This window comes from Thrips palmi, unplaced genomic scaffold (assembly GCF_012932325.1).
Source record: "Thrips palmi isolate BJ-2018 unplaced genomic scaffold, TpBJ-2018v1 HiC_scaffold_10, whole genome shotgun sequence".
NCBI lineage: Eukaryota > Metazoa > Arthropoda > Insecta > Thysanoptera > Thripidae > Thrips > Thrips palmi.
This window is the reverse complement of record NW_023144621.1, coordinates 21,074,211-21,089,887: the sequence shown is the minus strand read 5'-3', so window position 1 is coordinate 21,089,887 and position 15,677 is coordinate 21,074,211. Positions and strand designations below refer to the sequence as shown.

General features: G+C 50.2%; 1 protein-coding gene across 1 annotated transcript in view; it reads right to left on the bottom strand.

Moving 5' to 3' along the window:
- Positions 1–5,213: 5,213 nt before the first annotated feature.
- Positions 5,214–15,677, bottom strand: part of LOC117639076 (RNA polymerase II elongation factor Ell) — a 30,327-nt gene continuing 19,863 nt past the window's right edge. Inside the window, exons 3-11 of the mRNA XM_034374464.1 lie at positions 13,907–14,022; positions 13,680–13,796; positions 13,318–13,596; positions 13,156–13,226; positions 12,917–13,073; positions 12,603–12,820; positions 11,582–12,500; positions 11,324–11,495; positions 5,214–11,245 (exon numbers count right to left, since the gene is read on the bottom strand). Of these exons, the coding sequence (XP_034230355.1) occupies positions 11,081–11,245; positions 11,324–11,495; positions 11,582–12,500; positions 12,603–12,820; positions 12,917–13,073; positions 13,156–13,226; positions 13,318–13,596; positions 13,680–13,796; positions 13,907–14,022 (2,214 nt within the window). The 3' untranslated portion in view covers positions 5,214–11,080. The remainder of the gene's footprint in view (positions 11,246–11,323; positions 11,496–11,581; positions 12,501–12,602; positions 12,821–12,916; positions 13,074–13,155; positions 13,227–13,317; positions 13,597–13,679; positions 13,797–13,906; positions 14,023–15,677) is intronic.

Below are 15,677 nucleotides of genomic sequence, written 5' to 3'. Positions count from 1 at the left end.
ACTCTGACGTCCGACTCGTGTTTCAACTCGTGTTTCAACTCGGGCCGATCCGACAACAAACTTTGGCGAATCTGCCAAAGCAGGGCCAAGCAGGGCCAAGCAGGGCCAGAGCCGCAACCGACTCGCAGCAAATATCCGCCGCCACCAGGCCGCCAGGCCGCCACCGCTGCGCCCGATGTGCCCTATCGCAACTATTTGTGCGCGACGGGACGGGGCGGGGACGGGGCGGCACAGACGCGACGCCCAAAAGCCAAAAGCGGCTTTGGCGTGGCGACCTTCAAAGTCCCTCTCGGGGCGGGCCGGGCGGGCCGGGCGGGCCGGGCGGGCCAGCCAGCGGCACGGGGTGCTTCGAGTCGCGCAGCACGCGGCAGCTCGCCGCCCTCGACCCGACGCCGTGACAGTGACGAGCCAACGACGCCTGAGTGACAGAAAGACGCTCGACGCGGCCCGCTCCTCCCGCCTCCAGCGCCTCCAGCGCCTCCAGCAGGCAAACGAGCCCTTGTTATTCATTGTCAGAGCCAGCAGCCTGCAGACTGATTCCGAGAGTCGCTCCCGTCGCTCTGTCTCGCTCGCACCTTTACGGGAGGACGCATGAGGGCGAGCGAGACAGAGCGACGAAAAGGACTCCCAGTCTGCAGCCTGCAGGGTTCTTGCTCTCGCCCAGAACGCGGGCAGCCGAATTAATTTGCAGCGGCATTTGTCGAGAGCCGAGACCGACGTCGAGAGCCGAGAGCGAGAGCCGAGCGAGCGCGGCGGCCGGCCCGCGGCACGGTCAGCCCCCTTCAAGACGGGGCTAGGCAACCCGCCCGCTGCGCGTGTCTCGCTGCTCGACGCCTGCCTACCTCGCCGGCGCTCCGCCCCGCTGGCCGAGCCGACAACGTTCTCGCCTTGCCTCGAGAGGCGCGGGTTCGAACCACGACCGCGGCCAAAACGACAGCCTAGCTCGGTCCCTTCGTATTCCGCGCACGCGCCTGCATCTGCATACGCGGGCTGTGTTGGCGGTGTGGGCACGCCGCACGCCGGAGCGGCTGGGGGCCCCGCGCAGGCTGTTAGTGGCAGGGCGCCCCTCCAGCCTCCCGCGCCGCTAATGGCAGCACGGCGCCGACACAAACCGACACAGCCCCCCGCCGGCTCAGACTCCCTCTCCGTCGCGCTCGTGGGGGGGCTCGGAGTCTCGGAGGGGTGCGAAGCAGTGCGGAGGAGACAGAGCGATGAACCACTGTTTTGGAATGGGCTGCCGGCGCTGCCTCGCGGCCTGGCGCGGACCGCACTGGGCGCGGCGCACGGCGCACAGCGCGGCGGCCGAGGCGGCACACTGCTAATATGATGGGATCCGCTCCCCGGGGAGTGCGTGGAGGGGCGGAGGGGCTGTGCGACACCCCGCCTCGAGTCGCCTCGGTTACCGCCCCGCCCGCCCCGCCCGCCCCGCCCGCCCCGCGCCGTGTCAGTCGCGCGATCGAGAGCACGCACGCACACACGTGCGCGCGCACACACACACACTAAGCCTCCGGCGCCATAATGGATGGATATCCGTTGGCGCGGTCACACAAGTAACGGCCGCGCCCCGAGCCAGCCGCGCACCACGACCCCCGACCACCACCAGAGGCAAAAGTTTTCCCGATTTCGCCATGGACGGAAGCGGCAAGCGGCGCGACACTGTGAAATGAAAGAGCGAGCCCACCACTCAGCCTCTGGTGGCGCTGATTGCAGCTGCACTCGAATTAAAATTAATGGCAAGTCCTCGTACAAAAGAGGCTGCGGCGCGGCAGGGCTGCGCAGAGTAGAACCGCCAGCCCACCAGCACGCCGTCATACTTCATGACGGACAGCAACGCGGCATGGCGGTGTAAATGCAAATATGGAGCTCGCCCTCATCAATTTCGCCATCCGTCCATCAATTACGGTGTCCAGCCGTCTGATTCCGAAGGACCGTTACGTCTCTCTGTCTCTCTCGCACTCACGGGGCCCGCACGGGGCGCTCCATGAGTGCGAGAGAGACAGAGCGACGCCCTCGGACCTGCGGCACCAGCGCTGCGGCGCTGCGCCACTCGAACGCACACAGAAAGAAGCAGCACAAAAAAGAATTCCCAGGACAGCTTAATCAAAACGAGTCGCCATTGTCAGAGGGTGGACGCAGTGAGCTCTGACGTCATCGGCATATTGCGCTGTGGCAGGCATGGATTGAAAATTAATCAATCTTCATTTATACAGGAGAACGCCGTAGTTTCGTTGGGCGTGCTTCGCCAAAACCGTTGGTTTGTGCGCGCGTGTTTGGGCCGGCCGGACCAAGACCGCTTGGCTACCCCGTCGTCAAATCAAAGTCCCTGCTAGAACGCCACCCACGACCCGCAATGATCCTGGGGCGGGGCGGGGCGGGGCGGGGCGGGGCGGGCGGGGCGCGCCGCTTGCGGCGTACCTGTGCCATGGGCCGTGGCTGCCGAGGCAGGCGCGCCTGGCTCTGGAGCGGCTCTAGCCAAGGCCTGGGGGTACTTGGGGGACTCTACTCGCTTTACCGGCGCTGGCGCGGCGCGCGCGGCTGCTGCTAGGCTGGCTCAAAGGCTATAGCGGTGCTCGGCTGACAGCGCGTCGCCCGGCCCAGCCGTTAACTTTTATAGTGGCCGCGGTGCTCTACGGGGTGTCCTGCCGTCTTGCTACCACGGCGCGGTCCTGGACCGGGTCGCTGCTAGGGTAACCCCGTCCTATCTAGCTAGCGGCCACGTCCGGGACTATATATACGCCCGCGGACGGCGGGGCGGGGCGGGGCGGCCGGACGGTGGGCGGGAACGGGAACCAATCAGCCCCTTGATCCCACGGGGAGACGGACCCTAAGGCCCTGACTGACGTCATACGAGCCGCCGGACGAAAGCGGTCCAAAGGGCGGGCGGGGGGCGTGGCGGGAAGACTCCGCCGCGGAGTGTCATCTCGAAACATGCTTCCGCCACTGTTCCCGGTTCCCGCTGGAGGCGAAGCAGGCCAAGCAGGCGAAGGCAAACCTCCAACTCCGGGCTCTTCTTGTTCGCCTCTGCATTGTCAGATTCGCGCCGCACGTGACGGGAATGGCGGGCGGGCCGAGGGCCGTGGCGGCGAACGAGGGCCCCAGTCTGGTCAGCGGCCAAGCCCAGGCTAGCCCAGGGCCCAGGCTAGCCCAGGGCCCAGGCTAGCCCAGGGCCCAGGCTAGCCCAGGCAAGCTCAGGGAGCCGAGCGCTGACATGCGCCGCGTGGCGCCGCGGCGGCACGCTCATTCCGAGACGGAAGTCTCTCTCTGTCTCTCTCGTGCTCACGGAGCATCCCGTTTGGGGGCGGCTAGGGGCGCTAATGCAAGGGTTGCGCTGCCACTGCTGCTGCCCTGTTGCTGTGGCTGATGCTCCAAGCCGCCGACTTGGCCCCGCCCGCTACACTGCAAAGGCCACCAGCGCGACAGACTTGGCCCCGGAGTCTTGGCATTTCCACACATGCACACTTTCATCGCAGGTCGCGCGATTGCCAAATTTGTCATGCTCCGGTCTCTTTGAAACTAACTTCAACTTGCTGCGCAGACGCGCCAACTTTAGATGGAAGCAGCACGGGAATGGCGCGGCCCTTTGCGACACGTCGACTCGTCCCAGGACGGCAGGCACCACCGGACTCATTCCGAGAGTCGTTTTCGTTGCTCTGTCTCTCTCGCACCTATAAAGGACGCCCCATGAGTGTGAGGGAGACAGAGCGACGAAAACGACTCTCGGAATCGTTCTGCAGGCACGAACAGATCGCAAAAAGCAAGTTTGTTGCGGCGTGTGGGCGTGGGCGTGTGCCGTGGCGTGTACCGCGGGCTGCGTTCGCGCACCGCGCAACGGCCCCGGTCGCGTCGCCTGCACTTCATTTTCGAGCATGTGGCTTCCGCCATGCTTGCGCCATGCTTGCGCGCTTGCAGCTTCGTCGTCTCGACCGGTCTCGACCCGCACCTCGGGCCGCCGCCAAGCCACATCCCACAAACTTAGCCTGTTGTCTCGGCTCCGAAAAAAGGGGCTAGATAAACCCAACCCGGCGCCGCCAGGTTGCAGTAGCAGCAGCCCGATAACCACAACACGGCCCATTTGACTGGCTCGGCCCACCGCAAGGCTACGCAAGGCAAGGTGAGGGCCATCGAGTAATCCGCCACCTGCCATCCTCGCTCTGTCTCTGTCGCACCCCTACCGAACACCTCGTGAGTGCGAGAGAGACAGAGCGCAGGCTGCCGCGCGGCGTGGCGCGAGGGAGAGCCCAACGCCGTGCTTGGGTTTGCCGCGGCGAGGAGTTTGGCGGGGGAAGGAAAGGGAATGCCAGGCAGGCCAAAGGCAGGCAGCCCCAGCAGCGCCGGCACTTGTGGCTCACCGTCACGCCGCGGGCCCCAGGGGTGGCGGCACGGCACAGCACGGCGCAGGGAGGACAAACATCCGTGACACTGATGGAGCAGCGGCATGATTGCTCCCCAGGGCCCGGGGGCTGGGCGGCGCACTGCTCCAGGCCCAGTGCTCCAGGCCCAGGCCGTCACCACCGTGACCCGGTGGCCTTGTCTCTCTCTGTCTGGCGCGGTGGCGGCGAAGTGAATGCTGACGTACCTGCGCGAGGCGCTGCTGCGCGCTGCTGGGCACTCAGACGGCGGCGTCCCAGGGCCCTCCCGTTGACGGTCAACACCTATCAACACCTATCGACACGCGGCGTCCGAACGCGAAGCGCGACAGCGCGACTCGAGGGGGGCAGGAGGGCCCAACCGCGACACCGCGCCGGCACGTCGCTTCGCGGCTTGGCGGCTTGGCGCGGCTTGGCGGCTTGGCGGCGGCGGTTCCAAGGACTGCGGCGCCGGCGACGCGACGAGCACTCAACACCAACTGGCGGGGCGCGGTGGCCGGGCGAGGGGCGAGGCGAAGGCGAGTCGCGCGGGGCCCGGGCCGATCGGGACGGGACGGGACCGCCCGGGACGGGACCGCCACGAGGGCCACGAGGCGAGCGCAGCCGAGGCCAGGGAAGGGGGCCGAGCCGAGCCGCCCCATTCACGCAACAAACGTGTTTCCTCACGGCAATTTTTGTGCCGCCTGCCTGCTAGATAGTGCGCAGTGAATGCACTAGCGAATGTGATTAAAATGTTGCAGCCTTCACTGAATTGAAGATGAAGCCAGCTGTGTCTGTGTGAACTATTGGGGCTTCTTTGACAAATTTCGGTGCTCCAGTTTGGGGTGTTCAAAAAGAAGAGCACAGTTTCATGTAATAAATCCATTTCAATCCATCATTTATTTTGCTCTGTTTCTTGTACAATATATCCGAGCCATCAACGTATCTGCTGTCATCACTAATTTGTGGAAAGACATTTGACTTAGCATTTTGTCTAGCAAATTTTTAGTTAAACAGAAGTAAAATGTAATTGGAAATAATTTGAAAGCAGGAAGCCCTTCAAGCTAGCTAATACACAAAAATGTCTCTTGCATAACAAGAAAGGAAAAGAAGGGTTCCTGCATGGTAACATTTCTGAGTTTCACACAGCATTGCCCCATGAACATGCACTAAGCACATGCAGACATCCCTCAGAATCAAGAAATAGTCTCTCTCTCTTTTGAATGTGAACTGATATTTACTAATATCTTTTGTATCATGTCTAACACATACCTTTTAAAGGAAAAGAACATGCACAAGAGAGAAATTTGAACATGTAGAACCAAACCATTTACACAATAAACAACAAAAAATTTAACAGAATGATATGCTCAGTCAAACCTTACACAATTATTTAAAAGAAAAACAAATTTGCAACAAGAAACAAATGACATGACCTGAACTGATCTATACTAACTTATTGAGCTTTAACATATCGCAGCAAATACAGGTCATGTGCTTGCTGCTCACATGTACGGAAACACACTCACACTCATTCATAAGGCAAGAAAAAATCCGTAACATTGCAGAATTAATTCATGTCCAAAGCAAATATGCCTTGTCATCACACTTACCCTGGACTTATTCATGCATTTATTAACTTACGTTTACAATGTACCATTTATTTTTTTTATACATTTTGTTTCGCAGACATCAGGAAAGCAGAAATTATTGAACAAAAAAAAAAGCATTTATTTAACAGTAATAATAATTATAATAGTAATAATAATAATTAATAGCAAATGATGATAAGTGGTAATTTATATATGATCAACTTCATGCACAGGTACAGGCAAAAGTTTCCTGGAGAACAGCGAGTGTTGCTGCAACACAAACAGGACTCTTTTACCTGTCTCTGAACCAGCCTTGGTCAATGATCCATAGCAGTTGTCTGTTATTAAGTTTCCGGCCCGGGACACAACCATTGCCGATTGAAGCCTTGTATTTTTATTTGTTTTTGTATTTTTTTTTCATATATATCATATACCATATATTTAGAGAGATTTTCTCACCCCTTCTAAATGTCATTTAAGGGAACATAAATCACTTCAAACAATCAGGAGAAGATATGTAAGGCTTAATGCTTTTAAAGCAAAGTTGCTATTACGTACCTTCCTAATAAGATTAAAAAAAAGAAAAAAAAAACCACAAGTCCACAACCAAGTTAAATTGACAATGCTGTAGTACGCTTTATCCACAACTTCCATTCATTCATTCTTTTGGCAATCATGGCAGCAGACTCCAAATATTGAAAGGGAAGTCAGATGTGTGGAGCCATCACAGTCACAGTCCCTGGAATTACAATGTAACAGTCACAATGCGCAATTGCAGTACAGTGCGGGGCATTAGTACATGAAAATGGAGGAAGCACTAACTGGATTGGACACATGTCTCACTAAACCAGAGCATAACAGACTAGAGTTCACTTCATCAAAAGGGAGACAGGGAAAAGTTCAAAACATTTCAAAATTTACACTTTTAGCAACATAATAAATCCTTAAAAAAACTGTCAACACGAACGCCTTTCAATAAACTAAGAATTATGCCAAGAGGAGGAAAGACACCAAATTCACCATTTACCATTAAAACTGGTAAGTATTACCGATTTGCTGTGAGCTAATCATCAGTACTTTATCACAACCTTAGTAAGCAACTAGAAATATAAGGGGGAGCTCAAAGAGAATGAAACCGCTTGGGACAAAGGCTCCAAGATCAAAATTTCTTTCAAGGGGAATAAAAACATTAAGCAGTGATGAACAATCCTAAAGGTCAAAATTGGATAACAAAATATTTGTGATGCTTGTTGCACAATTGCACTTCAAAAATTTCAAATATAAACAAAATGTCACAATCCAAAGGGGAAATATTTTTTAAAAATTTGCAAAACGGAATGTGGAAACTACTAATTACATAAATATTGCTACAAAATGTTTTTAAAGGAGTGGCCAACAAAAGGAACGTCTAAAAAATAACAACAAAACAATCAATTTTGTCAATGGGGTGAGTATGTTCATTCTTCTCATCTTAGATTACTTATAGCTTCCTGGGGGCATTAAGTACCATGTACTTAGAGTATTTAGGAAGTACGACAGCAGTCTCAAGTGGAGTCTTCAATGAGCCCTAATTAGTACCATCATTGGAGGTCATAGTCTTTGAGCCTACCAGATTGCAGACAACTGCTAATGCTTGAATTAGAAGGATTTTTGAAAGTCAGTTTTGATTCTTTTCCTAACAAGAGACATCAGATACTACAAAAATTTGAGGATTTAATTACTGCTAGGCTTTGCTAAAAGCTACCAATTTTATTTTATGCCCCTACAACTTTCCCAACAAAATACTGTAATATTTCTTGGTCAATATCTTATGACCCAGCATACGCTTATACAGGTATTGGAAGTGCAGGTCGTTGCCAGCAGCCTTGAAATTAAACTATGTCGTAAAGACTAGGCCCTTAAAAAAATATACGTGACAATAATTAGCTGCCATATATATGTATATATATTAACAGCTACTGATCCCTTTTTTTAACTTTTTGCTTGAGATTCTCAAGATATGGCCAGCCAAGCACACCACAGGTGTTACAACCAATACTTACAGCAACCTGATCAGTCATTTACATCCAGTTTTAGAAATGTTTAATACAACAAAATTATCATCAAACCAAAGACAGAAACCCAGCATACTTCATCTACTTATGCACAGATGATCTGTTGCAAAAAAACAATCACAATCTGCATAAATAGGCTTCATTGGTATGAAAAATACTTATAAAATGATCTTTTTTCTTTTCCTAATCTTTACAGTCAAGTGCTTTCCCTAGTTTTTAATATTGTATATATATGGAGTCTGGACATAAGGCGCTTTGTGGGAAGGGTTTCATAGAAGACTATGATGCCCACCAATGCATTGGAAGACAGTGCAGCACCCCACACACAAAGAAAACCTAAAATACTGACCAGAAAAATAAAGAAGAGGCATCCTGTTCAAAATGATTGACATCATAAAAGACCTGAGCATACTAGTAACATCCAAGGCACACTGCAAATTTTATGTAATTTAAAACCTTTTCAAAGTCAGCTAATTTGACCGTCAATTTGGCACAAATACTGTTGTGATCTGGCTTGTAACTCATATTGATGCAGAGTATATAAATCCTGAGCAAACACCACACACAAACAGACAACAGAAAGGAATGCCATTCATACATTGCAAGGATTCAAGTTAACAATAACAACAACAACAATATTGGTCCACATCTATGACCAAGAACTTCATCACTATGAAGAGCTCCAAATAATCACATGACTTTTAAATTAGTCATTTGAATGCTGCAGCTCTTCAAACATTCTGAATCCTTCAAAAACAAACTAACAAGTGATAGCTCCAAATGATTTATATACATGAGTGCCAAACAAAACAGAGTCAGATATAAATATTAGAGATGAGTGCATTTCTATACTATCAGAATAAAAGGAGCATGGTGCAGCGTACAATTACTTACAATTTGGGCGTCCAGCAAAACATATAGAGCACTGTCTGTAATTCGTTTAGACAATATTTGGATAAGATATAGAAACACTTTTTTTTTGGTCCTCTGCAATTAGTATTTGCATGTATTCCATAAGAGCGATTTGGGCCATCAAGATTGAGAACTGCACCAGCAACATTGCCAAGCAAAGAGTACAGCTGCCATTAAATGTTCTGAAAAGAATAAATTACATTGTGCCACTAATATATAAAAGAATTTGCAAATACAAATCAGTCAAATTTACGTAAGTATCAGAAATGGGACAATGCAAACAGTTTTCCTCGCAGTCTTTCATTACTTTAAGTACCTACAGACTATCCTGAGATAACACACAATGCTGGATTTTCTAGATGGAAAATTCCTTCAATTACATGGAAAAGCTAATGTGAACACAAACATAAACATACAGAAAAATTTGAGTTATAAGCCCTAAATCAATCATCACGCACACACACACACAATTAGCAACTGTATATGAAACTGATAAAGTATGTGTTTATGGCAAAGTTAACTAACTGAATGTTCGTAGGGCATACGAAGCTATCACATATGATTGATATTTGAGGATGCATGCGCACAGCCCCAAACCTGAAAACTCGATTTGTTCATTATGCATTGAGCAGGCAAAGTAACCAGATTCTTTACAATCAAAGAATTAAATGACTGAAAACTGTTGGTGAATACTACATGAGAAAGCACAACTTTATACTGAACATATTGTGAGGATGATATTTATTATTTTCGAATGGAGCTACAAAACAATAAAATAAAAGAGTTTAAGAGTTCAAAGATTATTACTGCCAAACAGTTAATTTCAATTGATCACTGAGAAATAAATAAGAAACAAGAGAGATGAAATTGCTTACGAAACACAGACATTTCAGATTCAAATAATGAAATAAATACCTTAATGAAACCATCACCGAAATAAAAATTTGATAATGCTTCGTGTCATGAAGTTAAAACGCAATGTCACACAAAATTCACCCTCAGAACATGTTATTCTTTAAAAACGCTGGTTTCATAAGCAATCTAATAAAATTTTGCCCTTCTTAACTTTCAAATATTCTGAGGTAAATAGTTAAAAACATCTGCAATTCATCCTCACAATAATGGATTGACATTGGTTTGGCATTTTCCTTAAAGACATAAGCAAAGCGCGGCTGCATGGGTTTACATTTCATTGCTCAAAGGGAGCTAAGTTTCAGTACATATCGCCAAAAGAAATCACACAGGACGACTGTCCATATATATAGCAGAAGATTAGTCATGGAATTGAACTTTACAAAATGCACTAGCCTCCCATAACAAATTTTATCACAACATGATCAGTATTAAGTATACTCTAAACAAAACATTTCCTAAATTAAAAGGATCTAGATTCCACCACTTTTGAATTCCACCAAGACTGTGGCCAGAAGAGAAAATCTTAAAATTACTGATGGTTCAAATCATAACAATAATAAAGTCTAGCTTCTGTACCTTACTTAGTAATGGCACAGAAAATGCAGCAGGGTTTCATACATAATAGAAATAGAGAAGTTTACAAAGACAGAATTTTCACATGAAACTATTAAAAATATCTACGTAACAGACTACTTAAAGAGGAAGATGATGAAATGTTTGTATAAACTCTGAGCATCAGCAATATCAATAATTCAGATAAATAGGCAAACAAGATACTGAAAGAGGAACCACAACATGCACTAAAGTTGACAATAATATTTAAGTTAATATGATAGAGACAGAAGTTCAATTTGTTATGAGGTATTACATTTTAATAATAGAAATTCACTAGTCAGAGGGAATACAAAAGTGGTAAGCTGGTAGTAGCACAGTTAAAGATCCAACAAGTCAGTCACACGTCAGTTGGTCAGAAATGATGGCAGATGTATCAATAATTATGAACTAGGCGGGAGCACTGATGGCAGGTGTATCATGGGTATTACTGGCCAGGCACCGCATCAAAATCATTCCACTGGTGACAGCAGGTTGTGCGCAAACATATACAGTCGTTTCCAAGCAATAACAGATTGTACTCAAAAATCACTTTGACTTGCAATTCTATTTATGGCTTTTACCCTTTACAGAATCCTGAAACTTAAGAAGTAAATACACTGATTCTCTGGAATTGAAAGAGCCACACTATAGGTCATTGTGCCCAATGTCAGCTGTCAGCATTTCCCTTGTGAATCGATGTATCATACTCTTGCACTAGCTTCTTGATATGGGATAACTTCTCATGCAAATACTGAAACCGTATCTTGCTTTTGTTCAGTTTTGCATCTTTTTTGTTGGCAAAATATTCCTGAACAATTTGATCCTTGATCCTCTGAAAATGTTTCAAACAATGTGGCAATTAGACAACTGGACCATCAAGCGAGGAGAAGAAAAATTGAATTATTATTACCTTATAAGCTTCACTTCCTTCTTTTTCTTGACGAAGTCTTTTTTCTAACTGTTCAAAGTGTTGCGATACTCTTTCTACCATCTGATGAAGTGTCTGATACTCTCGATAATCTTTGTTGAAGTCTGCTTTGTACTGCCGCCTTTGCTCACCACTTTCTATTTTTGTGTATTCTCTGTAAATGAAGCAAATAAAACATTAAGCAATTGTCTTCAAGCACAAAATACAATTGAGTATAAGATAGAGAGAAAGAAAACTCACTTAAGGAACTCTGGATATGTGTTATGGCTAGCATTACTTTGCCGGTCCTGTCCAGCACTCAATCTTGGGTGGGCAGAAGACTGACTAGTATCTAAACTGTCATGGTGGGCAATTTGAGCCCGGCTGGTAGACATCTGGCTCAGAACACGGTCCCTGCTCTCTCTTCCATCATGATTCTCTTCTCCAGAACGACGAGGTATTGATGAATTTCGTGTATCACCACTTGAAGGCTGCTTGCTATTTGTTCTTGAGTCGACAGAAGAATCTGAGCCAGTGAAACCATCCCTTGCCACATTCCTTGGGCGAGGCAATGGTGACAGTCTGTCTTTAGAAGAAAGCATAGATGAAGCAGATAGGCGGTCCCTGTCTGATGAATTGTTTGCGCTGCGACTCCGATCAGATGCAGAGGTCAGCCCATTCACTTTAGAATCACCCATTCGCAGTGAACTGTCAGAGTTAACAGACTCACTTTTCTGAGCAAATAATTTTTCTTTTGCACTATTATCACTAATCCTTTTGTCTGTCTTGTATTGAAATTGAATATTCTCCTGATCACAAGAATCATAAGGTCTCCTTTCTCTGTTATAATCTGATCTTTCATTCCAGTCTTTTCGTTCATTTCTGTCAAATCTCTCCGGTCGATCCGAGCGATATCCTCGATCATTTCTTTCAGTACGGTCGCCTCGATCGTTCCAGTCATTTCTTTCACTCCAATCAATTTGATTAGGTCGATCTGATCTATCACCTTGGTCTCTTTCTTGTCTGTCTAACCTATCAGACCAATCAGGGCGATCTGGCCAATCCGTCCGGTCTGGCCTTGGCACTCGCTCAGCACGAGATGGAGAGTTAGAAGACCTAGTGGGGCAGTCGGAATCCAAATCCAGATTGGGTAAGCCTGAACTAAATAGACTCGATGAATCTGCAAAGAAGTAAAGGATTAATGACAAAAATAGTGAGGTTTAAAGCCAGATAGTAGAATAGATGGGAAGTCAATGTTCATGTTAAGGGGATTAATACTTACTGCCTTGAGGGGGTTCGGACGGTTTAACATAATGGGAGATTCGCTGCCGTTTTGTTTGGAAACCATCAGCAGTTTCATAATAGCCAGGACGTTTGTTACTCATGCCCGAAATCATGGAGGGAGGAGAACCTGGGTGAGTAGATGTAGGGGATTGGCCGCTGCTCACGGAGCTGCCACCATCACTGTTCCCAGGAGGAGTAAGATTTTGAGGTTTCTTCCTGCAAAATCATTTGAAAAATTTGTGAATTTTGATCAAAATGGAACCATCAAACTACGTAATGATTCACTTGATTTATGAGCTATGTGGAACAAACCTCTTCAAGAGAGTGCGGTCTTGCTCAGAATAGAACGGCCACTCCTCCTGCACATCTGCCCACATTTCTCGTTTAAGTTGATACGTATTTGTCTTAAATGTTGCCACAGAATTGACTGTCATCCAAAATTGTGGGCTGTTATTTCCTTTGTAGCCCTCTACAATAACATTTGAAATATTAATACAAACAATTTTTCTATTTAACAGCTAAAGGGGTGTAGATAGCAAAATAATGTATACCTCTGACAGCACGGTCATATAACTCTGGCTTCTTATATGGCCGTAAGGCAAGCATATGAATCAGTTTTTCCCTTTAAAAAATTTAATAAACAACAATTAAAACATAGCCCACACAACGTCAAACCACTTGACTTGAGAGAAATGTGCACTTATTCTACTAACTTGAGCGGTCGTTTTGCAATATCAGGGTTGACTTGGGGTTTATTGTGGAGGCTGCTGCGCTGGTAGCTGTTGTTCGGTGAAGATGATTTGGATAGTCCTAGTAAGTTGTTTTCACGCGGGACAGACGCGGGCGGCCGAGTGCGTGAGTACTCTCGACGCCCGCCAGGTCCATTCTGGGCAGCATTCTGGGCTGCTGCTATTCGTTCATTGCGATGCTCTTCCCATTTCGTTGATCGCTTTATCTTCTTTCCAAGATCTGACTGCTTAATAACTTGAGTGCTAAAATTTAAAAAAAAAAAGCAATGATTTACAAAAATAGTGGGTACAAGACTACGAATAATATAGGGATCAGGCGGACTAACCAATTTTTCTTTGATTGCTCCTCGGCTGCCGCTACCCTGTGCCTCGTTGCTTCATACACATCGTCCTTTGCCTGAATACGCATTGTACATGCGAGAGCTCCGAGTGCTGCCAAGGACCTGCCAACATTTGAGTACACACACGTTAAGAGCATATTCGAGTGAGCTTTAGGTTATTTCAACAAAAACATTCACTGATCAATCTGCTAATCAAACTCCAACAAACTCACCGTTGTCCGGTCGTCTTGACGCACTCGAAGCTCCCCTGTGTGTCTTCATTGCTGGAGAGGCTGAAGTTAAACCTAGCTTGACCTCCGGGGAGTTCATTGGATGGAATAGTCAGATGCTGAAACAGACAAGCAGACACATTCGTTAATTCACTCGACACACGGGTAGAAGCACGAAGCATCGTCACCCACTTAGGACGGCCAGGCTAATCACAGCTTTCAGTTCAATTCATTGGGGCGCAAAGGAGGCCCTGTCACGCTAGGGGAGGGCGAGGGGGAGAGGGATCTAGCCCCGCGCTTGCGCGACGCGACGCCTGAATGGCAGCCGGCAGCCGTCTTCCGACGCAGCCGACGACGACGACGGCGGCGCGCAGCAAGTGCACCCGGCCCGGCACGGCCCGGCACGGGGCGTTAGAAAGGTACCCGCCGTGGCGCTGCCTGCGCCTGCACGGTGCGGTGCGGCGCGGTGCGGTGCGCGGTTCGCGCTCAAGGCCAGCCCAGGCATAACAATACGACCAAGGAAATCCCCGCCAAGCGCGTCCCGCCAAGCGCGTCACGACACGGGCCGTCGAGGCAAAGGGGGCCAGGCGGCCAGGCCCAACTCCATGGAGCATTGCCGTGCCGTCGTCCTGGCCCTCCCTGGAGTACGCTGGAGTGTCCGGCCGGCCGGCCGAACGGATGGAAGTAAGAACCCCGCGCTCAGCGGGCTGGGTGGACGTTCAAGCGCGAGGGAGGCAGGGCAGGTCAGCCAGCCGCGATGAAGGAAATAAAGAACCAATCCGCGACCATCACCCCGCGCGCCCCGCCGACGCCCCCCGCCGCGCCCCGCGAGGGACAGAGAGACACCGACAGAGACGGAGTGACAGCCAGAGCCCGTGTTGCCAGATCGCCGGCGCGCTGCCCCCCTCCCCCCCCCCCTCGCGGCCCCTCCACGCCCCTTTCTCCCCCTGTCTCCTCTCTTTCGGATTGGAGCCTGTCCATGTCCCACACGGTCCCACACCGACCAGCCAACAACACCTGCCGAGCCGAGCCGAGCCGAGCAGTGCTACGCTGCTACGCTGCTGCGTGCGCCAAGCAAGGCGAAGCAAGGCGCCGTCGTTCCGCGGCTCCGCGGCGCAGAGTTCCGTGAGCGCCGCAGTGGCCCAGATTACCGCGACGAGCGCCGCGACGTGCTGGCGGCTCTTTACGCCCAGCCCCGCACCCAGCGGCACGGCACGGCACGGCACGGCATTGCACCCAAACGGCCCCGCTTGTCCGAGGCCGCGGGCGCGCGGGGGAGAGGGACTTCCCTACCGAGGCTGGGCTTGCTGCGCTCGCTGCGCTTGCGCCCTTTGGAAGTGCGTGCCGCGTCTGACCGAGGAGACGGAGAGGGAGGGGGAAGGGAGGGGGTGGCGCGCCGCGGTACCGCGACGCCGCTACCGCCGTCGACGACGTCGGCGTCGTCGAGGCTCGAGGCGCAGTGCCAAGGGCGAAAGCGATCGGCTCGACGTCGGCGGCGTCGCAGAGCGTGCGCGCCACGGCGCAACACCGTCCAAAAGCCGCAAGGCCGGCAAGGCTACCTGCACGGCGGCCGGCGAGGGCGCGGGGCGGCGCGGGGCGGCGCGGGGCCGGGAGGGGGAAGCGGGCACCCGCCGCCATTATAATGCTTCAGGATCGCAATGAAAAAGGGGGCGGGGCGGGGCGCGGCGGGCACCCTCCCCGTCGGCCGGTCGGCGGCGCACTCGCCCCGCGGCCAGTAATGCCTAATGCGACGCGCGACTGTCCGTCGACTGCC